We start from the raw sequence: 23,863 nt of genomic DNA on the forward strand, positions 1-23,863 counted from the left end.
ACAAAAAAAAATACTGCATGTACAACAGGCAAGCTACGAGAGACCTACTGGTCTAGCGGTTATTCTGCCGTCTGAAGCAACGAAAATTTATCATTTATGTTTATTTAGGAGCATGCACCCGACTTTCTGGACGCATCACAGCGGATGACTGTTGATTAATTTATACCTCCTGGGGATCTTTCACGTACGACAAGACCTGAGCACGCGCACATTCTCGTGTATCTTTTTCAGCATCGAAAATCAACCAGTGCGACATGTGAAAGTCGCTCGCTAAGAATCGCCTTGAAGAGGACAGTTGCCTGACCAGTGTAGGTAATCCGCAGAAACACAAGGTACACACTGCTAGGGAACTGCGAGCAGGCCGCACCAAAGAAATGCTGCTGTTTGCCTCTCGAGGAGAAGTGAGCACGCGGGCATTATTGATGACGCAAATGCAGTCATTTTTCCCGCTGCCTGTCTTGAGGATAAATGACACCATGTCCATTTGTCAAACACGGCAGCGAGGCTGGATTCCTGCTTTACTGCGTGCAGCAGTAGCGTGTCGCTCTGACTTCTGAATGTTTCTATCGTTCTGTTTTGTGTTTTTCTTGCTTCCTATCGATTTACAGAAAGTCGAAGTCCTGGCAACTTATTTTTAGCGACCTCCAACGCGAAATTACATTAACCCTTCAATGCGCGTCGCACACATTTGTCTACAACAAAGGGAACTAGCAGTTTTTTTTTCTAAGGATCTGTTGCAATTGGCTGTTATTTCTTTGCGTCAAGTGAATATATGAATTCATGGTCTTTTCTGCCATACAGCGAACGGAGTAAATGATATTTCCCAAAGCAGTGAGCTGGGAAGTGCGTGGCGGTTAACTCAGTTAACAGAGACACTGCTCCGACGAAGCGGTGGTCCCGGGTTCGAACCCCGGACCAGGACGAGTTTTTCTTTAACTGCAAAGTTTCTCAGAAAGCTGTATAGCTTTATTTGTAGCCGTGCGGCTGCGCTTGGGTGGATGCCAATGAGTAATTACTCCCTTATTACAAATCTACTCAACCTTGCAGAGTTCCGCTAAACATCTGACGAATAAATGAATTTATACCCAATTCCATCATATTGCATCCTGGCCAGGTAACGTTGAGTAATTAGGTACATTCTTGTTTCGCAAAATTTTTGCTCTTGATTTTCTGTCAGAAATGTAAACCATTTCTCTAATAGAAAAATTTATTATTCCTTATTAACCGTCCTTATATTGCGGTACAAAGAGCGAAAACATCTACTTCGTATTAAGCAGAAAAAGGAGACAGAAAACAGGTCGGCATCGAAATTCTTCCAGTAGTTCTTTAAACTAACAACTTTCTAGTTTTAATGCGTCTATTCATTCGCAGGTGTGTTGAAACGCGTCAAGCAGTACGCAAATTCTTTTTCTAGCATTTAGCTCTGCATCTCACTAGAAGTTCTATGGAGTACTCTAGTTTTGTACTTTCTCGCTTGCACCACTTCTTGCATGCCTCTTGCATACTTTTTTACAACAATCACCAATAAGCTGCGCTGTACTCCCAAGCTAGGCGTACGCTTCTTGAATTTAAAATGAGTGTTCGCCCAACGCTACTTGCAGCAGTGTATGCTCAAGCAGTAGTGCTCTGCTGGACCTCGTGTAAACATGCCTGTGAAGCAAACAGCGCTGATAGGAAGTGTCTGATTCACTGTGAGACCCGTTTCTCCAGCCTCTTGAAACGCACCCATTCAACCCATGACCATAGAAGCGCCAACAAACAAATATCACTGCCCCGTGTACTCTTGCTCTGATGGCATTCGTAGAATACTGAATGCTGCTTGCATTTTGTTTTGTGCATAATGTTGGGTACATTCATATCTTCGAATGCTGAATCAATGCAGTATCTCACGGACCATGCAACTTTAAATTTAAAGGAAATCCGACGCGTGAAAATTGGTTCAAGCTTCAGGAAATTGCCGGAAGAATGAAAGTTGCTGTTGCAGCTGCAAAGAATTCGTTTGGCATTTCAATGGAGACGAAATTAAAAGAAAATCCAAAGGAATTTTGGAAACATGTAAAGAGAAATGGAAAAGACTCTGTAACTATACCACCTCTTGTTTCTGGTGACACCTTTGTTGAGGATGATGCACAAAAAGCTGAGTTCTTTAATAAATATTTCAGCTCTGTTTTCAGCTCTGAAATCGAACATGCTGATATGAATACCCCGAGTTTCCAGCCAGTGGCGAGTGTTATGGATGATGTTGTGATCAGCATCAACGGTATACAGTCTCTGTTGCAGAATCTGAAGATTGCTAAGGCTGGTTGTCCTGATGACTTGCCAAACAAATTCTACAAACTGTGTGCTGAGTCGGTTGCACCCTACTTAAAGATAATTTTTGAAAAATCGCTTGAAGAATCCTGCCTTCCAGATGACTGGAAAATTGCAAGTGTTGTGCCAATCTACAAATCTGGCCCTCGCAACACTGTATCAAATTATAGACCGGTATCTCTAACTTCAGTTGCGTGCAAGACACTCGAACATATTTTGTTCACCAGTATAGCAGCACATATGGACGCACATTCATTGTTTAATCCTCGTCAGCATGGTTTTCGAAGGGGCCTATCGTGTACTACGCAGCTGACTGAATTTGCGCACGATTTGGCTGAGGCACTGGACAGGCGACTTAGCGTGGACTGCGTGTTTTTGGACTTTAAAAAGGCCTTTGATACCGTGACGCACTCTTTACTAATTCAAAAAATGTCTTTTTACAATATTAGCCCTCAAGTGGTATCATGGGTAAAAGATTACCTATGTTTACGGCAGCAGTTTGTGGTTATGAATGGCGCCGAGTCTCAAAGAGTGCAGGTTGTGTCTGGTGTTCCCCAGGGTTCCGTGTTAGGACCACTATTGTTCCTGCTCTACGTGAACGACATTGGTGACGGAATAGTATCTCAAATGCGGTTATTTGCGGATGACTGCGTTCTTTATAGTGTTGTCACTAGTGATCGAGATGCGGAAATGTTCCAAGAAGATTTGAACAGAATCTCAGAGTGGTGCGTTAAATGGAATATGAATTTGAATTTGTCCAAGACTGTCCATATGAAGTTTACAAGAAAGAAAAACCCTGATGTGTACTCATATGTTATTAGGAACACAATGTTAGAACAGGTATTCGAATTTAAATACCTAGGCGTTTATTTTACTCCTGATTTGAGCTGGCGCCGTCACGTCGATTATATCTCTGCTAAAGCATGCAGAAATTTGGGATTTCTTCGCCGAAATGCAAGCACTTTTCCACTATCATGTCGTGACATTTTATTCAAGACTTATGTCAGGTCGGTTCTGGACTACGCGTGCACTGTCTGGGACCCGCCTACTGCTAGAGATAAAGATAAGTTGGAGAGGGTGCAGAACATTGCCTCTCGTTTCGTGTCTGGCACACGCGGGGCCCGTTACAGTGCATCGCGTACGAAGGATGCACTCAACTGGGAATTGCTTGACACGCGCCGAAAGAAGTTGCGTCTGAAGCTGTTTCATGCTGTTTATTATTCAACTGTTCGGGTTGAACGCGAAAGGTATGTGCAGGAGCCTTTTTATAGATCCAATCGTGTTGACCATGTTTTTAAAGTCAGCGAATTTGCGGCAAAAACTGAATTGTTTAAAATGTCTTTCTTTCCGAAAACCATTAGAGAATGGAACAGACTACCAAGCGATGTTGTGAGTGTGACATCAAATGATGCGTTCTTTCGTTCTTTAATGATGTGATGCGATTGTGATGTGTTCTTTTGAAGTGAGATGTACATGGTGAAAGTTTTGTGCTTGTAACTCTGCCTGCGAGCGGAGGTGTCATGTGTGCTTCTTTGTTGTACATCCCCCCCCCCCCCCCCCCCACTGTAATGCCACGGCGCTGTGGGTTCCTTACTAAATAAATAAATAAATAAACTGCGGGCGTCACTAGAAAGCGTTTTATCAGCTTCATCGGCTGTTGCGCCCAATACAGACTTTTTTTTACCTTCATCAGTTTTATGGTGTTCGCCTTGAGTTAACAGTAGCGCCATCACCGGCATGCACTCATTTTTTAAGTATATTTGAACACATCGTTTTTCTGGCAAGATCCTTGAGTGTTTGAAACGCTTTGAGCAAACATGTTTTTATGGAATAATGGAGAGTAATGATATGTCGTGGTGCCACACTTGCTCAACAAAGGTCGTTAATGTTAGATAAGGAGTACATGGAGGTTTCCAAGCTCCTCGCTTGAATCATGCAAGCAAAAAAAAAAAAACTAAGGACTTTGTCAGAAGCGAGCACTAACAACACTCTTTATTGTACATGACGGCATGTTTCTCGGCCCTAAACGTTACAGGTTTGATTGTACCGCTGAAGAATGAGAAAAATATATGCGGTGCTTGTTCGCATTCACGCCATCCTCTAGTGCGTCAGCCTTTGAAGAAACAACACAGCTTCGGCTCGAAGTCGGCCTGTTATGAGCGTAAGGAGTCCACTCTTTCCTAGTGCAGATCTCTTATCTTCTTGGCCTTGCGGCTTTCCTAGCCTTATTTCGGCTGCCCATTTTTAGCTTGCTTTAGGAAAAATAGAGCGGCTCTGCATCTCTTCACAGTGCCTTTTTTTAGAGCGGCAGGGTGCTACTTCCTTGCGTTCCATTTTCCCAGGATTTTCTGTTGCTTCAATTATTATTCAGGCACAATATATTTTCTGCATACCATATTTGGGGTAGTGAACCAGTATCAATAAATCAAGCGATTATTCATTGTTCAAGCAACAAAGCGACAGAAGGAGTGGGCGAGCCGAGAAGGTAGCCATCACGGAAAGCGCGCCAAAGAAAAGTGGGGAGATGGCAGCCTGCTCTCGCGTCAAGGGAACGAATTAATGGCAGTGATAAAAAAACGACTCCCATCCGCTCTCAAAGCTGCCTTTTCTCGATGAGCCCAGTTTCGTTTGAGCCCCGCGTTGCGAAACGCAGCTGCTGAGGCAGACGGGACCTGATTGCTCAACCGCCCGCAATTTCGCGCCACGCTGAGGAAACAGCCGAGCGACGAAAGGTCGCGAAGAAAAAAAAAAGCGTAGCCAAATTTAGTTATTAAGGCGACAGGGCTGAACGTTAACTTTCACGTAGCAGAGCCAATATTAGCTACCCTGCGAGCTGAAGGCTAAACGCCTAGCTGATCAAAGGGCGATGTACAGAAGCTTCCAGCACACCTGTTGCGTCACAGATTATTCCTAAGTGAGGCCTGGTCTTTTTCCCTTAACACTTGCGGAATGAATACTGCACCCAGCATTTGCTGCACAATACAGGATTGAATAACGGGTGGGAGGCACTGAATTGGGCAACTCACCAATAGAAGTAATTCAAAGGGTATTTGCGTCAGTCCCCCACTCGCGCCTGCGTTGCTCAACGCCTTGACCTGCCCCGACAGATCAAATAGGGGCGCGGTAGTCTTTCTACACAACCTTTGCCGGTGCTTCGAACATTGTGAGGCAACAAAAGTTCTCGGCGAGCTACTCACTTAAACGTCCCTGCACATACGTTGCAGCCTATGCCCCCGGGGGCAGATGACGCGCGACTGCTAATGCGCTGCAATAGCGAAGCAAAGCTATTATCAACTAGTGGCCACCTGTGCAGACGGTCGGCAAAGAAATAATTACAGGACTGATCGCAACTCTAGTGCCTCGTCTTGCAAGCGATACGCTATGTATGCTTATTACACAGAATAGTGGAAGGATAGGTAAAGTAGTTTAGCTATCTGGTTACCTACGGCACGCTCGAGAGTAGAAGACTCAGCCAAAAATGAGTACTGAAAATTCTTCACATCAAAATTTAGCGAAAAACTGCCATGGACACCGAATTAGATTATGTGTTGGCAGTTCGATGCTTTTATCATCTGTAGCACTTCCGTTCTAGCGACGTCACTTTACATTTAGTGGTGTCATTTTATTGCGTTAGCAGTACTACTCCATGTTTCGCCTCATCGCGTAGCCCCGGTCGGTAGGGACGGTTGACCTTGAACAGCCGCTGCGCCGAACAGGTGGCGCGCCGTCGGCGCGCCGCGCGTATATATGCGCGCTTGCCTTGGCGTGAATGCTTTGCTATGCAGTCCTGTAGGGAGAAGTGGCACCGACAGGAAGAAGCGAGAAAGCGACAACGTGCACAAGAGACGCCACAACAGCGTGAAGAACGTCTTGCAAAGCGTCGTGCTTAAGATGCAGCTCGGCGGCAACGTTCTACTTCGCAGAGTGGTTCCACGTCATCGGTCACCGATGAATCTCAGCACCTAAATGCTCAGTAACGCCGCAATGCTACCAGGTGAAGGCAACGCGTCGAAGAATCGCCAGAAAAACTATCGAGCCACGCCACAAGCTGCTCCACAAGCGAACACACAAGCGTAGCCATGCAGCCATTGCTAACGCAATTTACCCGGTTTAACCAGAGCTAAACCACTTCCAATTTTTTTCACGTTATTCTTCCTTGACGGCATCCCACAGCTGACCCGCTGTACCAACTCAAAGGCACGGTGAGGCAGGTTCCTTCCTCAAGATTCGTAAGACAAGGTGTCGTTCACCGGGCCATTGTACTGCAAAATGAACACCGTGCACTTGATTTCATAGGTCCTGGTCGGGCCGTTCCCGTACGCCTGCTACAGCTTTCAGCACGACCGCAGCCTCGTGCTCGAAGCGCGCGATGTGAGCGCCCTTCTGGGGTGCTGTGCTATCCGTCAGCTGCCGTGGCCGCCTAACGGAACTGACCTTAACCTCATCGAAAAAATATGGGGAATGCTGAAGGAGGATCTTGCCTCCCGGCTCCCTTGCGGTTGTACAGCGGGTCAGCTGAGGCATGCCGTCGAGAAATACGGTGGGGGGGGAGAGAGTTTTGCGCGGACGTCCGGAGCTAGCGGCGGCGCTCTGCGACTCGATGCCATGACGAGTAAGCCAGGACATTTCTGTGGACGGCAACTTCCCAATAAGACCTCAGGCCACCGAGTGCTATTTTTTAATTGCTTCCGCGAATAAACTTTCATGACTAACTATAGTTTTGTGATTCTTCTTCTTAACACTCCCTTCCCGACGGTATACTCTCGTAAAGAAAGTTTCATAAGCGAGTATGCGTACCGCAGCAGCCAGTTAAAACTGTATTGGTTGGTTGGTATGGTTTATGGGGTTTAACGTCCCAAAGCGACTCAGGCTATGAGAGACGCCGTAGTGGAGGGCTCCGGAAATTTCGACCACTTGGGGTTCTTTAACGTGCACAGACATCGCACAGTACACGGGCCTCTAGAATTTCTCCTCCAAAGAAATTCTAGAAATTCTGTTTTCGGAGTACTCGCTGCACATAATACAAAACCCGTCGCGGGGCCACTGTCCAAGAGACAAAATCGAAAGAGAAGCAGCCCCCGCAGCAAAACTCGCCACCTCTGTTAATTATCGTACCGGCGTTAAAAAGCGCGCGTCACGGTAGCCGCTGATGTGGCGCCTTCGGCCGTGTTGCTTAAAATCGAGCAACATTGGATGCAGCCGGCACGCAGTACCATTTAACACGAGGGCAATATGAACAGACCCTAAGAACCAAACACGGCCTCGTTCCCTCACAGTGCAGCTGTTTGATGGCCTGCGGCCGTCCGCTTGCTCTGCTATAGGCCGATTCACACGACGGACCGTTCGCCCGCGGCCCGCGCACTACGTGTGCATACGTCAGCACTTTGAGAAGCGCGCTGGATGCATGGATGGATGGCGGCCGACAGCGCGCCCCTCAAAGTGCTGACGTATGCACACGTAGTGCGCGGGCCGCGGGCGAACGGTCCGTCGTGTGAATCGGCCTTATACAGCGCCACGGCGGAATGTGCTCGATCACTAACGATGGGCGATCGGCTTCACCGCCATGTAAGCAGCGGCACATTCGAACTTTATCAAGCCTGACAAGCACCTGCGCGAGAGCGAGGGAGAAGATTGTCGCCACCCAGGCACTTCTGTCTGTAAGCGAGCGGCGGCGCGAGATAACAGCGTCGTGGTGCTGCCACGCAGCCGCTCCACGGGCCTGAGTGATTGTCCATTTACATTTTCTGTCGCTAGTAATTCTCCGTATTAGCTCAACAGTCAATATTATGACCAATACGACACAATCTGAACAAAATATTTTATCTCTAACGCACTCGAAGTCCCTACTACCTCGATCCCAGGAATATCCGCTGCCGCAAGGATTCCACGTTTCCCTGTGCCGGCCAATCAAGACTGCTGTATTGCAGTAGCCACAGCTACAGCGTCCGAGGAGTTCATGCACGAGATATGTTTGTGAACGTGTTTGTCTCGATAACGCAAAGTACCGAATAGAATGCCGGTACTTTTTAGGTTGAATTGGGCTCAACAACCGCGTTCACAGGATTCATCTCATTTCGCGTAGGGCGAAGGTGTTCTGCGTGATAGTTCCATTAGCGCTTCCGATAACTATTACCAGACCAGTGGACGGCGATATGCCGCGCCGTTCTAATTTCAGGTACAGCTGCAACGGAAAAAGAACGGCACAAGTGAATCATGACCGGAGCGAAAAAATCGCGACACGCGGCGCTACTGTTGCCGAGTGCACCGATAGCGAGAGTGCCATGAATATTCCATTTCCTAAAGCGGAGGTGGCCGGCAGAAAGCAGCCCACCTAGACATTCGCCCATCAGAAATGCAACATTTTGAACGAACGCCTGTAGATGCACGTCTTATCAGCCAAACCATGTGCTAAGGCGACTAAGCACATAATCTCGTTTTATCTTTTTTTTTTTTTGCGCTGGCGTGGCGAGCAACGTTACCTTTATCACCGTTTTCCTTTAAAAATGTGCTGGGGAAGCACTGTCAAAAGTGGGGACGCACTGTCAGAAATAATCTGTGGCAGTGCCTGCTTTCGGATGGGCTGATTTCTGTCGGCCACCCCCACTTTGGAAAGTGGAACGTGCCAGGTACCATCGGGGACAAAATTTTGCGGGACGTTGGAGCGGCGTTTTCAAGCTGCCTCTGCGCCACTACGCGGCGCAGCTGCCGCGTCGAGGCTGTGATGGCCGATGATTAGGTGCATGCGCGTCCTATATTCGTCCGCTTGCCTGTCTGACAGCTCGTTTCGCTTGAGTAGCTGGTTTCTCTGAGCTTGGCCGCGGGCGGCCGCTTTTCGCCGCTTGCGCTCGCCAGCCGCCACATGGCCGCCGTAATCGGCGCGCTGCCCGGAGACAGCGATGACGGTGCGCATTCACGGCGCCTGTCGCATTTATGTAACTTTTTTCTTATGGAGAGAAATAAAGCGCTGTTTTTTCCTTCATTTCACTAATCGTTTTTTACTTCGTGCCTACGTTGGAGGACGGGTTTGTTCTGCTGCGCGTTAGAACCACTTTCTGACGCACCTTAACGGCGAGTGTGCATCGTAACCACTTCATAAATATTCTGCCGCTGTAAAGTGCAAAGAAAGATGGGAGTTCTTTCACAACAAATTCATTGCCACGAAAGAAAAAAAAGTTGACATAAACAAAACCGCAACCAGGTGTCCATCGCAGAAGCCACTTTCTGCTGTTTTGAGAAGTCACCGTCAGCAGAAGTCACGCTTATGAAACGCCGCAGCATCTATCTGTATAAAGACCTGTGAAGCACGAAGCCTTTTCTACTCTCTTGATGGCCGCCTGCTAATTATCCGCGTTGGTTGGCATCCCCAAAGCGCGACTTCAAATGGTAAGCTTTTATTAAGCCCCATGCATTTTCTATAGTGTCCGTCTGGCCTTCCGGTGACCGTGCTAGCTGCTGCACGCCACGACTTCCAGGAGCAGCCCTCACTCTCTGCGAAGTGTGCGCAGGACCTCTGTCCCGCTGAAATGGAAAGCATTTAACCAGCAATAGTCCGCCCAGGACGCAGAGCAGGACACGTTCTCAATATTGTTCGCGTAACAAGGCAAGGGTCCGTCGATTGTCACTATAGAGGTCTGAGCCCTCTCACTGACTTGCGGCTCAGACAGCCTCTGCTTAAAAAAAAAAAAAAAGTTACATAAATGCGGTGGGCGCCGTGAGTGCGCACCGTCATCGCTGCCTCCGGGCAGCGCGCCGAGTACGGCGGCCACGTGGCGGCTGACGAGCGCAAGCGGCGAAAAGCGGCCGCCCGCGGCCAAACTCAGAAAAACCAGCTACTCACGCGAAGCGAGCTATCAGACAGGCAAGCGGACGAATATAGGACGGGCATGCGCCTAATCATCGGCCATCACAGCCTCGACGCGGCAGCTGCGCCGCGTAGTGGCGCAGAGGCAGCTTGAAAACGCCGCTCCGAAGTCCCGCAAAATTTTGTCCCCGATGGTACTCTCGCTATCTGCGCAAACTGCTACAATAGAACGGAGAAAAAACCAGTCACACAAGACGACGGACAAGAAGAGTGTACACACCACAACGACTGGACTAACAACTGAAGTTTATTGGAGTATAAGCACAACTTCGGTGCGCCTACTTGAAAAAGAATTTGCTTTTTTAGGTCGTCCACGATAGTTTAGATTTCTTGTCTTTGTCTCTTTTGCGCAGTGATTAGTGATGGTGCTGTTGCGCATGCTCTGCTGGCCTTGCTCGGACCATGTATTTTCCAATAAACTTCAGTTGTTAGTCCAGTCGTTGTGGTGTGTACACTCTTCTTGTCCGTCGTCTTGTGTGACTGGTTTTTTCTCCGTTTACAATGTACCAACTGGCCCGCATTTCAACCCTTCTGCTACAATAGCGCCGCGTCTTGCAATTTTTCCGCTCCGGCCATGAGTCACTTGTGCTAATCTTTTTCCGTTGCAGCTGTACGCCACACGGAGCCACGCTGCTCGCTCGACCCTCTTCCGTACTTCCCTCCCGCTCTGCATGCGCTCGTCTTCGTCAACGCCCAGACAAAGACAAGCCCTCTCGACGAAAAGTTGGCACGCAACCTGAGGCTTCCTTGTCCACTTTGTGATCCCATCTGCCCAACCTCTCTACCAAAGGGTTGCTATAGGTCAGGCGCGGCTTGCATGAAGCACGTTTCAACATTCATTTGCTCGCCTTCGGTCTCGACGACTTCGTCAGGCCTGTTTCAAGAACTGTCATTATAAATACGAAACTCGCTCTCGTTGCGCGTCATGTGAAGGCTCCCGGCAAGAACAGAGCCCTTGCAGCCGCAGCAACGCCACATACTAAAACACACGGCGATACATTGGATCAGGTAGAGCAGAGAAACAGCCATTTAAATGGTCAGCGGGATGGCCAGAGTCGCTATTCGACTGAAATAAAGCAGAATCAAATGACACTTACCTGGCGAGCCCAGCGAACTTCAAAGCCACACGTGCCGCGTAGTGCGAAAACAACGTCCAGCTTAGCGTAGTCACTTGGGGTGGCTGCGACGGTCCATGACACTCGACGGTGACCGTTGAAAACAAGTCCTCGGGAAGGATTCGCACGAATGCGCTCGAACAATTTCTACTGGTTGCAAAATGTCGGAGCCCGGCACGACGAACTTGTGTGGTTTCAGACGGACCAGCAAAGCTGCAGCATAGTGTGAGCGGGAGAACGCAGAGCCAGATTCACAAAGCGCGTTCAGTGAAGCCGCCGCTGCTTCGAAGTGCCTTGTTAGCGTCAGGCGTTTTACGCCTACCTGCTATGGCTTCACATGTGACTTGCCGGTGAAAGGCGACTAAGGACACCGTGACGATAGGTCGAACACGCGAATTGCGGTTCGAGTTGGTCAGCGAAGGTCGAGACACCAGAACAGAACAGACAGACACACAATCACGCACACACTGATGCCGGTCGACGCCACAGGTTGGACGGCCTCCTCTGAGGAAAACTTGCCGCTTAGTTCTTGTGTCGCATCAAGCGAATAAAGTAAAAAGGAACACTGTGAACCTGTCGCAACAGCCTTGCCACCTTCCGCCTCTAGATGTGCTGGCGTTGTGTCAGGATCAACAAGCTTAGCAAGCAGTTCGGTTCCGGTGCGGTGGGATTCCTTTCAGAGAGCACCCGGCAGAGTTCCGTGAGAAAGATGAACTGAGCGCTTTGCGCCACCGTTTAGTCGCCCACACTGATCGGACTCGAATCCGGAAAGGGAAATCGACGGCGGCAATAATAGAAACGTCACTGCTGCCGAGCGGCGGCCGTAGGCCACCAGGCGCCGTGCTCGCTGTGTTGCCTCGGGCGTCGGTCACGGGAAGGGCGGCCGCAAGCGAAAGATGCATGCGTCGCGAAATCTGCTTTGCCAACTCCGTCTTCTTTCGCGGCCTGGCGGGCTCAATCACTTGCATTCTCGTCAATTCTCTTTTTTTTTTTTACATTCTCTGGCCGCAACGCCAAACGCTACATACCTGTGAACTGGCGATCAGCGCTTCTGCCTCATGCAATCTGCAAACCATGAATTTCAGCTGCGTCATTTATCAGTTGTGGGTGAGGTTAGACGACTATGCGAGCAGGGGAGCCAGAGAGGAGCTCTGCATGTAAGTCATGTCACAACTAAAAGGCCAGAATAACTAAAAGGAGAACAGTATATTTCCCATAAAGGGTTTAATTTCGGTCTTTCGACGCATTACGAAAATATCGTAAAACGCCACTAAAGACAAAGGAGAACGTACACAGAGGAGCCTGGCACTCAATGACCCTGGCGCACACTGATTGTAATTAAAAAGGGTTCATTTCATGGAATAGCGTGCGTGTGATGTCGCTAGTACGCGTTCTTTTTTCCTAAGTGCACTTGACAACAAAACGTGCAGAGGGGGACAGGGCTACTGAACGGGTTTCAAGTGACTTTATACAGATGGGCGTACAAAGCATGCCCGAGAACAGGCAGGTTGTGGGTACCAAAAGGCAGACAGTTACCACGGCGTAAATCCGCATTCCGATACGTTCTCTCATTAGTCCTACAAAAATGCCCTGTCCTCGAGCTTGCCCGGCTATAATTATCTAATACTTGACGTAGGTTTCTTGCTCAGGACGTGGCAGGAGAAAGCGAGAAGGAGTGGAAAGGAGAACTGAAGAAGCCCTAAAAGATCACTCCGTCCATCGTTTGAGTTCTGTCTTCTCTTTCTCCTCCTGGAGAATATCGCGCCCAGAAGGACACGGACCGACGTTCGCCCGCAGGTTGGTCTGTGTTCAATATTGAACGGAGGTTGATAGCGCTCTTGAAGCTACTACCGAAGAACGCACGTGCGTTGAATTTCAATGAAATTAAACTCCCCCCAGGCGGCCGAGAAGGGCGCTGGGAGCGCACTTCCGAAAAACACTGCGCCTCCACTTTTAAGCCCGCTGGCTTTGGCGGCGTCGGAACGGGCTTGAATGTTTCATAGCTGCGCCGCTGGCTCCACCGAGGAATGCATGGTTGGGTTCAGGCGGCTACTTTGCGGTAGAAATTATTAACAACTATTCCGCGAAGTTTTGGCACAGCCTGCCGCGCATCTTTCCTCATTTCTTTCTCTTACAGTGTACACACACAGGCACTACCTTGCGCCAGAGTTCACTTCAAAGGAGAGTGGACGCGCTGATGGAGGACATTTCAACATTTGAAATGTCACAGACATTAGCTGCATTCGTCTGTAAAGATGTGACCGGGCTGAGCGGTGCCATTTTTTTTTTATATGCAGGTTGCCACAGTGTCTGATGGACAACTTCGCGATAAAGACATTAGAAACATAAAGATACTGAAATTTTGTCCCGGCAGGTGAAACAAGAACGAAGGAAACCAACCTAAACTTACGCGTTCACAATACGTCGAAGTTGCGCGCACAAAACGATGAGACACAGTGAGAATGCGAAGCGGCAATTGGGTACTGTGAAGAAGGTTTACCTTGGTTTTACCGGTACCGTTATATCATCCTGATCAGATCAGATAAGTCCTCTGGAGAATGAAGAACCTCTGTCATCGACATTGAGTTAACCCTGTCCTATGCCAGCTGCGGCCACCCTATCCCTGCAGATTTCGTAATCTATTCTGCCCACCTGACTCTTTGCAGCCTCCTGGCACGTTCGCATTCTTTCGGAACCTTCTGAGTTACCCTAAGGGACATTCGGTCATCTGGTTGTATGGTTATCTGGCGAACTGCTATTTATGACCATAGAGCACCAGCTAAATGCCCTTCCACGCCATTCTTAATCTCCTGGCTATGTGTATCTGGTGAGAGAACAAAAAAACGGCTCTCATGATGATGGCAGTGGTAGAAACGCCCTACAAAACCAAAGCAGCGATATCCGAGACACCGCACGTACTGTTGTAGGCTCTGCTGCCCACCACCTACACACATTGACACTGCAAGAAGACATACTGCAGCAATATGGAAAATTTACCACCGCACGAACAGGAGTATGGCAGCTAAAGCATGTCGCCAAATTTAAACAGGTGACAGTACGATGGACCTTGAGATTGTTCTTGGATAGTTTTATGTCAGCGATGTATATATGTGCCGTCCAAGCTCACTGCCTCTGTGACAGCATCTTCTGCAGTATTCAGATGCCGATCACGAGAACGCGAGGTGAAATGCGGCCTTCGGTCTTCTGCGATGTAGTCCCGCTGCTCATAAGGACGCCGGATGGATTCGCGGCCGCTTTTCGATGTAGGCGAAATGCAAAATGTGTCCACAACGTGCTGCTCCATGCCAGTGCACGTTAAAGAAGCCCAGGTGGTCAGAATAATTCGTGGCTCTTCACTGCAGCCTCTCTTTCGTCCTTTCTTCACTCCTACGTGCGTATCTTTCCCCCCGGCTGTTGGCCCCGATGACGCGGGTTCAGTCCTGAATGAATGAATGAATGAATGAATGAATGAATGAATGAATGAATGAATGAATGAATGAATGAATGAATGAATGAATGAAACTATTACCGAGGTGCCTTGGACTCGTGAGTTCCTAGTTTAGAACCTCATTGGTTTCTGCTGCCTCCCTTGCCCTTCGAGCCTGTTTTCTCTTGAGAAAAACAGCGCTTGCAGACAAAGGACCTGAACGAGAAGAACACACAACTGCGCTGACTAACAACTCTCATTTCGGAAGGGAGCCGATCCGCATCTTTTATACAGAACTGGGGGGAATGATGCGCACGCGCAAAGATCAGCAAAGTGGGAGCACGGAATGAGCCAACACATAGACCAACTAATCTTATCTTCATTGAACTAATAACGCAACCAAAACAAGCGAGAAAAAAAAAAGGACGGGGGGGGGGGGGGGGATGGAATGAAAAAAAAAACGGGGGAAACAAAGGCAGGGAGCGTAAAGAAACAATTCCAAAAAATTCTAAAAAGATCCCGAAGAAGCCAACAACCAACACGGCTAAACGAATGACGATGAAAGGTGACAAAGATAAAGGCACTAAAACCTGAACAGACTGAAGCATAAATGGTGCAGGAAAAGCCTGGGGAAGATGTAAAAAATCGGCACGGCTGAAAGATGACGGAATTAAAAGCGTTAAAACAGATAAAAGCAAAAACCTGAGAGCCGATGAGAATAAAAACAAGCAGGAAAGGTGGTCACTAAAAATGAAATTGAACAGAAAACAGATCTCTAAAAACAAGCAATAGAGAGAAATTTTAATGAGGGAAAGGTGATCCCGGGATCACGGGATCCCGTGATCCCGTGAGCCAAGATGTACCCCAACCAACTCGCCCAGCAACACACCTTGCTCAAGTTTTCTCTTGCTTAGTGAGTCCGAGAAGGTCAGCACTTACTCCCTCGTCGGTCTAGTCAACGCTGGAGTTGTACAGAGTAGTATTTCTGGGATTCTTGCGGTGCAGTACACCCGTGCTTTCAAACAGGTGCCAGGCTAATATGCGTGCCCTCCAGACTCTACAAGGTCAGGCCCTTCGCACATGCCTGGGTCTCCCTCGGAGCGCATCAACACTGGGAAGCATTGCACTTGCCAAAGAACACCCGATTTAAACGTATATTGCCCTATACTCTTGGCGAATGCACATATGTCATATTTCAAGGTTTCCACAGCATCACTTTGCGACTGTGTAACTGCAGAGACCTCGTTCTGCATTTCCAAAGGTAATAGCAATGGAACAGTCGTCGATCTCAAAACAGTTCACCTCGGCAGCACGACCTCCCTCTCCACTGTGATGTATGTGGCTCCTATGTGTGCGCCTTGCTATTTCGGGGATAACGAAGAAATCAAATTTTTCAACGCCAGCCAATAAGCAACTGACACTGTCCATGCTACACATTCAATATTGGTACCGTACTCATGTCTATACGGATGTCTCGGTAACCCCTACTAGTTCTGCTTGCGCCGTGGTCGTTCCTGCGAGTCAGACCAAAATTCACCGACAAATTTCGCATCGGACTACCTCTACTGGAGCAGAATTGACCGCACTTCTTTCGGCGGCAAAGTACATCTCGCAACAATCACCTCAATAATGGGCTGTTTTCTGTGATTCCAAAGCTGCCCTACAATGTCTTCAATCTGCCTTGAGTCATAGCGACCATGAGCAACTTGGAGCGTAGGTACATCTGCGCCACCAGGTAATCGAACAAACTCACGAACTCATCTTTCAGTGGATACCCCGCCATAACGGCGTTAATGACAACGCCTTAGCTGGCGATGCTGTGTTGTTGAAACTGAGAGAAGAATGAAAAGGAAATTGCACGGGCCTGCCTACTGGCTCAAGCCGAGCCACCACCGCTGCCACGTGCAGATAGAGGAGAGTTAAAAATAACAGGAAAGAGTGAAAGAATAGAAAAGACGCGCGTCGCAGCAACAACCGCGTCCGCCGTAGCGGACGCTGGCTGAAAAAACAGATAAGCGTCCGTAGCCGCGCTTCGTCACCACCTCCTCTGGCGATGCTGCACGGTCGGCTCATGATACTACCAAGACTGTCCGCATACCACTAATAAGAGCTGAAGCAGCAAGGTGCCTTCAACTGCTCGCCCGAAACGTGACTGTACAGTCGCGGTCTACCCCTGGAGGTTGGACACTCCGCTCGCACCACTTCGACCCCTTGCTTCAACTTCATACACCATTCGGCCTCCGCCGCTGTGATACTACGCTGTTCTGCCGCATGTGACTGAGAGTGGCGTTCTCAAATGCCTCTTCCAATCTCATCACAATGGCCGACTCTCCAGCGTGTGAGCAGTGCGGTTGCGACGAAACGATCGGGCACCTCCTCTGGGACTGCCCTCGTTTTGAGCGAGAGCGCGGCTTCCTGGCTGCTTCTCTCCACAGCTTGGACTTGCCAAAATTATGGGGCCTTGGACACAACCTTCCTCACAAAGGAATGCGGTGAAAGCGCTCATGAGATTCTTGAAAGACTCGGGGTTGTCCCTCTGTCCCCTTGATATAGTGGTCGATGTACACTTGCAAAACTCATTTCGTTGCCGTTCTTTTTCCTTCTTTTTTTCCCGTTTGTTCCCCTCCCCACGTGTAGGGTAGCCTACTGGGCAACCTCTCTGGCTTTCCGACCCTCTGTTTCTCTCTCTCTCTCTCTGACAATCTGGGGGTCCGGTCTCGCGTTCCGTTCTTATGGAACTAATAAAAGGTCTTCTTGCTCCTCCTTGGGGCGGCTTCTATTTGTTCTCTTACCCGTTCTCAAAAGTATTGCCGCATATTCGCGCACGCGCAGAACAGCAGATCACGCTTTGGCGAGTGTCTGGTCTTAGTGCCCAGTATAAGAAAAAAAAAGAGGAATAGGTGCATTCTGCACGCCGGGCGCGTTCCACGCGCCGAGACAGAAGAAGACGCGCCAGTCCGGAGCGGTGCCCCGCCTCGCCATCGAGGCCACCGCAGCAACGGCGACCAGCAGCGCTACGGCTTCCGCGGGCCGCGATGGCCAAGGGACGCTCGAACAAGGGCCGACGGCCCATGTTCCACCCGGGCGAGGAGAAGCTGGTGAAGCCGGGGGCAGCCGCCAGGGTGTTCCGCTTCGCGCCGCACCTGCTCGAGGGACAGGTCTTCCTCGGCAAAGAAGGCGAGTGGCCCTAATGGTCACGCATGCCTCTTACTCTTTCGACTCGAGGCTTTTACCTGTTTCAGGCTTTACCCCATAGATTAAACCCATGTACAGCCGGCCACAGACTTAACACGAAAGACGGAATGCGTTGCCTGGACTGCCGTCAGCGCCGTGAAGCTATAGTCATCGGGTGCGAGATAATGCTCTCGGAATGTTTGCGGTGTCTGACGATAGACGGTGCGAACGGCGGCAGCTTAGCGGGCAGTTCCTGGCTGCCGCGATAAGAAAACTGCAAAGAGCGTTGCCGGTGCCGTGGAGGCCGAATCGGCGAGCAAAAAGCTCTGAAACGCCCCTGTGACGAGCGTGCTGTCCACGCGGCGATCAGGCACAAGCGGAAAAGCAGTAAAACCGAGCTGCTCACCAACTATCGTCAGCCACCGCAAACATACCAGGACTATCGCACCAATGACTATCGCTTCGTGGAGCTGACGGCAGTCCAGGCCACGCTTTCCGTCATTCGTGTTAAGTCTGTGGGCGGCTGTACATAGGCGCCCATAGGCACCCTTATATGTGCTTATTGACAGTTCGACTGCAGATTCATAGCTGACTGAGGCTTCGACTAGAAGTTTGGGATAGATTTTACGCTGATCCGAACACAATCAGCCACGCACCTACGCGACAATTAAGGGGCCTACAATATTTGCGCAAGGAAGCACCTCACTTGTGCAACGTAGTGTGTCGTTTGTTTTTTTTTTTTAAACATCTGTGCCACCTAAAACGAAGGGGTTAAGGTGCCTGCTACCCCATCTATCGCAGTCGCCTATGTGCTGGATGTTGCGGTGCGCGTTCTGAGCATGACTGCTACCTGTGAACGTATGAGCGCGACCCCTCTCGCCTGCCCCCCGTCGAACTCCGTTCCTCCTCCTCCACTTTCCGACTAAATAAACTATTGCGCCTTTCTATCTTTCACCCCTGCCCCCTCCTTCACTTATTCATTCTCGCCCTCCCTTCGTTACCGCCCTACCTTGGTAGTGCCCTTCACTTTGCTAGAGCCCTACCGGTTCCCCGTGCTCTTCATTTTGCTAGTTCTATCAGTTCGCCGTGCCCTACGCTTTACTGGGGTTCTGCCGGTTATACAGACATCGTTCAAGCCAGGAACTGCCGCCTGAGCTATACTCTAAAGCCGTTAGCCCAAACCACGGTGTATTCTTACACCGTGGCCCAAACGCAAAAAGAGGGTGCAGAGCGGAGCTAGGTACTCTCTACAGAGCAGCTGCTTATGCTGTGAGGTCCCGACCTTTCATTTCATTTCATTTATTGATCCCTTAAAGGCCCGAAGGCATTACATAAGGGGGGGGGGGGGGGGGCATATTGGTTTCTAACGGCGATGATGGGAACATGCATAACAATAAAAAGAACAAACATACAAACAAACATAAAAGGGGTTGCAGTCATATCAGGGTTTCCCAGCCGAAACCATTGGCCGAAACATTTTCTCTTCCTCTCGTAGACATCCTGCAGCTCCTGGGCAACGTGCGCAACGTGGAGGCCGTTCGCCAGTCTCGCGGAATCTCGAGGCAAGCGATAGTCATCACTGCCATGGCAGCCATTTTTGTGGTGCTCTTCTTCGCGGCCAGCATCTACGGACTCTACCTGTCGGGACAGTACCGCGAATGGTACGCCTGCTCCTCCGCCGTGTATAGCCATGCATGCGAAATCTTCCTGAGCGAGTCTTGGAGGGCCACAAGCAAACGCGAATAGCTTCACTAAGCAGACGACACGGATTTCTTCAGCATAACAGGTTCTGTGCCCAGGTACGACTGCTACACGTCGGAGTGCCGCGAGGCAGCCACCTACCTCAAGGGGCACCTCCTCGAGTCCGTGGACCCGTGCAACGACTTCTACGACTACGTCTGCCACTCCTGGTCCCATCACCGCGCCTTTGCACTATCCTTCATGGAGGACCTCAAGGGTGGGTTTCTCTCGCATTGCGAGTCCATCCCACAAAGCAGCACACGAGTGGCCGGAAAGGAAAGCTGCTGCGAAAGAATAAGGCCATAGTTCTTGAACTAGACCTATTATTTAGTATTCCAGCGAGCATGTTTTCTCTCAGCCGCTATGATCATTCTATGTTTGGTATGAAGCACGAACGACAGTTCGTTATACTAAAGGTAAGCTTTGAATGCGGTAATCCCGTCCGCGACACTGGTGAGGTCCTCGACTGAGGTGCTCGGCTCACCAGAAGCATAAAGCTGTCCTCAACTTTTTCGAAAAAAAAGGGGCTAAACTAGGCAGGGGCCCAGTAGTCGTGAGCCGGCAGCTGGGCAGCGGCGACTGCTTCACGCTGACGCTTCCTACGTTCTCTCTCCATCTCGGTCCTCCTAGCGCGACCCTTCCGACGCTGGTTTGATCCCGGCCGCGGCGGCCGAATTTCGATGGAGGCGATATTCTAGAGGCCCGTGTACTGTGCGATGTCAGTGCACGTTAGAGAACCCCAGGTGGTCGAAATTTCCGGAGCCCTTCACTACGGCGTCCCTCATAGCCTGAGTCGCGTTGGGACGTTAAACCCCAATAAACGAAACCAAACCTTCCGAGAGTGCCCTTCCGGGAGCTGAAGGTTCTTTCTCTACGCGTTGTCGCCTGCGCCGCGCTCACTGCTACGAAGTCTTCGTAAGTCGGTCTGGCTACGCCGACTGTCGGCTTGTCGTTCGGCGGCGAGCACAATTGGGATTTGTCGACAGCGAGTCTCGCAAGCACGGCCGTGACGAGCATCCTTTTAATTTCTTTGGCTTTAAGCCCGACATGGCTCATATGATCCAGGCTACCTTCCCCTTTCATTTATATGCCTTTGTCTTTCTCTTCATAGGACTAATAAAAGGGTAATAAGAGTGCAGTTGCCGCGCCATCCGCGCTCCCTGGGTTTACGGTTTGTTATCTTGTTTCTACCTCCCTCTCGCCGAGCACTTCGCTTCCGAGCTGCAAACACTCGGAAGAGAGAAGCACAGAATCGATTAGATTACGGGGCTGACTGTTTTCGCGGCTCCGATGGCGAGCGGAGGAGGGCATCACTGCGTTTACTGTCTCGTCTTCTTCGGCACATCCAAATGAATGCAGCCATCACCCCGTCCCGCCTCTTTCTCTATCGCTATCGATCGGACCCTTCCTGTCCCAACTGCCCCTGTATCTATGCGGACCTGGCCCATTGCCTCTTCCGTTGCCCGGCTGCTCAGCAGTCGGGTTCCTTCCCCCCACCCTCTCTATCCATCACCACCTGGCTCAACTGGCTTGGCGCTGAAGGGGAAGAACAACTGCGGCTTCTGGTCGCCCAGGCGGTCGACATGCTCGGCCTAAAAATTATGGTCGAATAAAAGTCTTTTACTACTACTACTACTACTTGTTCTGTCAATCTCCCTGCTTGCAACCCTCCATTTTCTACCCCTACTTCTTCCCTTCTTTTTCTTATCACCGCCCCTCCATTCGTTATCTCATCTTTCTCTCCTGGAAGCTTTGATCGGTGACCTTGGACGGGCTTCGTCCACGCGAGGGCTTGACGTGGGCTGCATATAACTACTCATGCCGTAAAAATCTCTATGAAATGCTTGCGCAGTTATTGGCCGCGTCTAGTTAACGCCAGCATAATAGAGAAGGGGAGACATTCTCTAGACCTCAATGGCTGTCCACGTTCTGGCGCTCGCAGACGCCTTCTGGAGCAGCGTGAACCGCAGCCTACTGGACGCCGATCGGCGCCCGGCGCCCGACGCCAATGGGATCCACCTGCTGCATGCGGTGTACGCCAGCTGCTACCGCTTCATGACCACCCGGCGGTCGGTGCACGAGCAGGTGCGCGACGTGTTCGAGCGGACAGACGTTGCCCGCTGGGTGTCGGGCTCCAGCGCGCAGGAGCTCATCGGCCAGATGATACACCTGGCCATCAGCCGAGGAATCATCACCGTCTTCGAGCTGACATTCACCAAGGTCAGGCGCTGGCCGCGGAAAGACATTATAAAGACACTTGCGTTATCATGAAATAAATGCTTTTTGATCGGCTTGAGGATCTACTTTTTTTATTAGCCGCCAAAATGCACTCTGAATGTCAGTGAGCTGTGCGCTCGCCAATTTATTTATTCGGTTGTATTGTTTGTCGCTTACCTCAATAAGAATATTTTCGGCTGTTGCAATCAGCAAGAATTAGCGCCAATTATTAATGGCTTGTGTAAACATCGCTTTTCGCAATTCGTTTGGGGCCAGATTCATTAGTTGTGTTGGATGGGTTTATAGGTGTATGGGGTTTCAACGGCTCACGCGACTCCAGATAATTTCGGCCACCCGGGATTCTTTCACGTGTACTGACGTCTCACAGTACGTGGGTCTCTAGCATTTCGCCTCCATCGAAACACGACTTCCGCAGTCGAACTACGGTCAGCTGGCGATCACCATACCACGGAACCACCGCTGCATCTTTATTTGTTGTACAGGTTATTGGCTAGAGACACCAGAGGGGAGTGGTTACAAAATTAAACCTAGTAAGGATGACTGATTTAGTCGAGCGATTAACTTACTAGTCGACCAAATGGTCGGCTGGTTCATGGCCAGGTCGGCGACGCAGATCTTCTGCACATGAGCAAAGGCAGCTCCCTGCGATACAAGGCCACCCCCGTGTCAAACGAGCGCATCTACCACGACTACCTCAGGGAAGTGCTGCAGGTGAGCTCTGCGCTGAAGACTGTTCATAATGCTGAATCCACCCTTATGCATAGCGTACGAAATCCGCAACAGCGGCGATCACTCCTCTCACCGACCTGAGCGCAGGTGATCGGTCACCGGTCAGCGCTGGAAGGAAGCTTTCGCTACGTCGAGACGATCGACCGCAGCGTGGAGGCGAAGTTCGCCAGGCCGTCGCGCACCAAGTCCGCCAACTTCTCCGATCTGGGGTGGGTTCACCAGGACACGACACCGCACGTGTGGCTCGAGCGCATCAACCATGACGTGTCACCGCGCCACTGGCAGAAGGAGGACTCTGAGATACTCGTGACGGGCTTCGACCAGATCAGGCAAGCATGCATCTTTTAAGGCGAAAGCCTTTAATGCCTCATACTGTCGTTAGCAGACGCTGTCGGCAGCCGTGTCGACAGACGCGTCGGCAGATTTGTCCGCCTTTCGGCGTCACTGCTTGAAAAGAAACTGCGCCGAGGGTGATAATCGAACCAGAGCCTTTGGCATTTGAAGCGGAGACGCTACCACTCTGCCACGAAGGCTCAAAGTTCGAGCATGAATAAAGACGCATCTAGTGAATGCATGGGTTTCATAAATAAAATAAAATGAATAAAGTGAAGGAAAGGAAAAATAAATAAAAATAAGAAAAATAAATAAAAATAAAAATAAGATGAAAATAAAAATAAAAGCAGTAAGAAAAAGAGCAAATGTAAGAAAAAGACATGAAAAATAAAAACAAAGGCAACAGTGCGCCAGAAAACGCTTTCGCCTTGCAGCACTTTAGAGAGCCAAAGTGCCCCCAGAATTTTTCAAGACACCGTGGTGGGGTTGTGACCTCACATTCGCAAACGATTTGTTGAGGTCTGTTTGGCCTTTTGAACTTAAAGTATGCAAAGAATCATCCCTTTCTATGACAAAGAATGAATGAATGAATGAATGAATGAATGAATGAATGAATGAATGAATGAATGAATGAATGAATGAATGAATGAATGAATGAATGAATGAAAAACTTTATTGTACAACGAGTGTTCTTTATCGAAGAGTAGGTGGAGCCCTCAGTCCAGGGCCCCAGCGGCCTTTGCAGTCTTGCAAGCCCTGTCGATCAGCTTGAGCTGCTCTTCAGGCTTCGAGCTGGACAGCGCAGCCTCCCACTGCTCCGGTGTTGGTGTGTTGTTTATCGGCACTGCCTGCATTTTCTGACAGGCCCATGTAACGTGGTAAAGCGTTGGGTGTTCACCGCATAGCGGGCATTTGTTGGCATATGTGGAAGGATAA

At 49.8% G+C, this 23,863-nt stretch overlaps 1 protein-coding gene across 1 annotated transcript; it reads left to right on the top strand.

Annotated features, from left to right (window-relative positions):
* The first annotated feature begins 17,748 nt into the window (after positions 1-17,748).
* Positions 17,749-22,942, top strand: LOC149331044 (uncharacterized). The gene is made up of 6 exons (XM_089559544.1): positions 17,749-17,890; positions 19,383-19,548; positions 19,687-19,844; positions 21,570-21,847; positions 22,714-22,755; positions 22,817-22,942. The coding sequence occupies exons 1-6, from the start codon at positions 17,749-17,751 to the stop codon at positions 22,940-22,942; spliced, it is 912 nt and encodes a 303-aa protein (XP_089415670.1).
* The last annotated feature ends 921 nt before the right edge of the window (positions 22,943-23,863 follow it).

The sequence above is a fragment of the Amblyomma mixtum genome, chromosome 9 (assembly GCF_055824585.1).
Source record: "Amblyomma mixtum isolate Tamu chromosome 9, ASM5582458v1, whole genome shotgun sequence".
In the NCBI taxonomy this organism is placed as follows: domain Eukaryota; kingdom Metazoa; phylum Arthropoda; class Arachnida; order Ixodida; family Ixodidae; genus Amblyomma; species Amblyomma mixtum.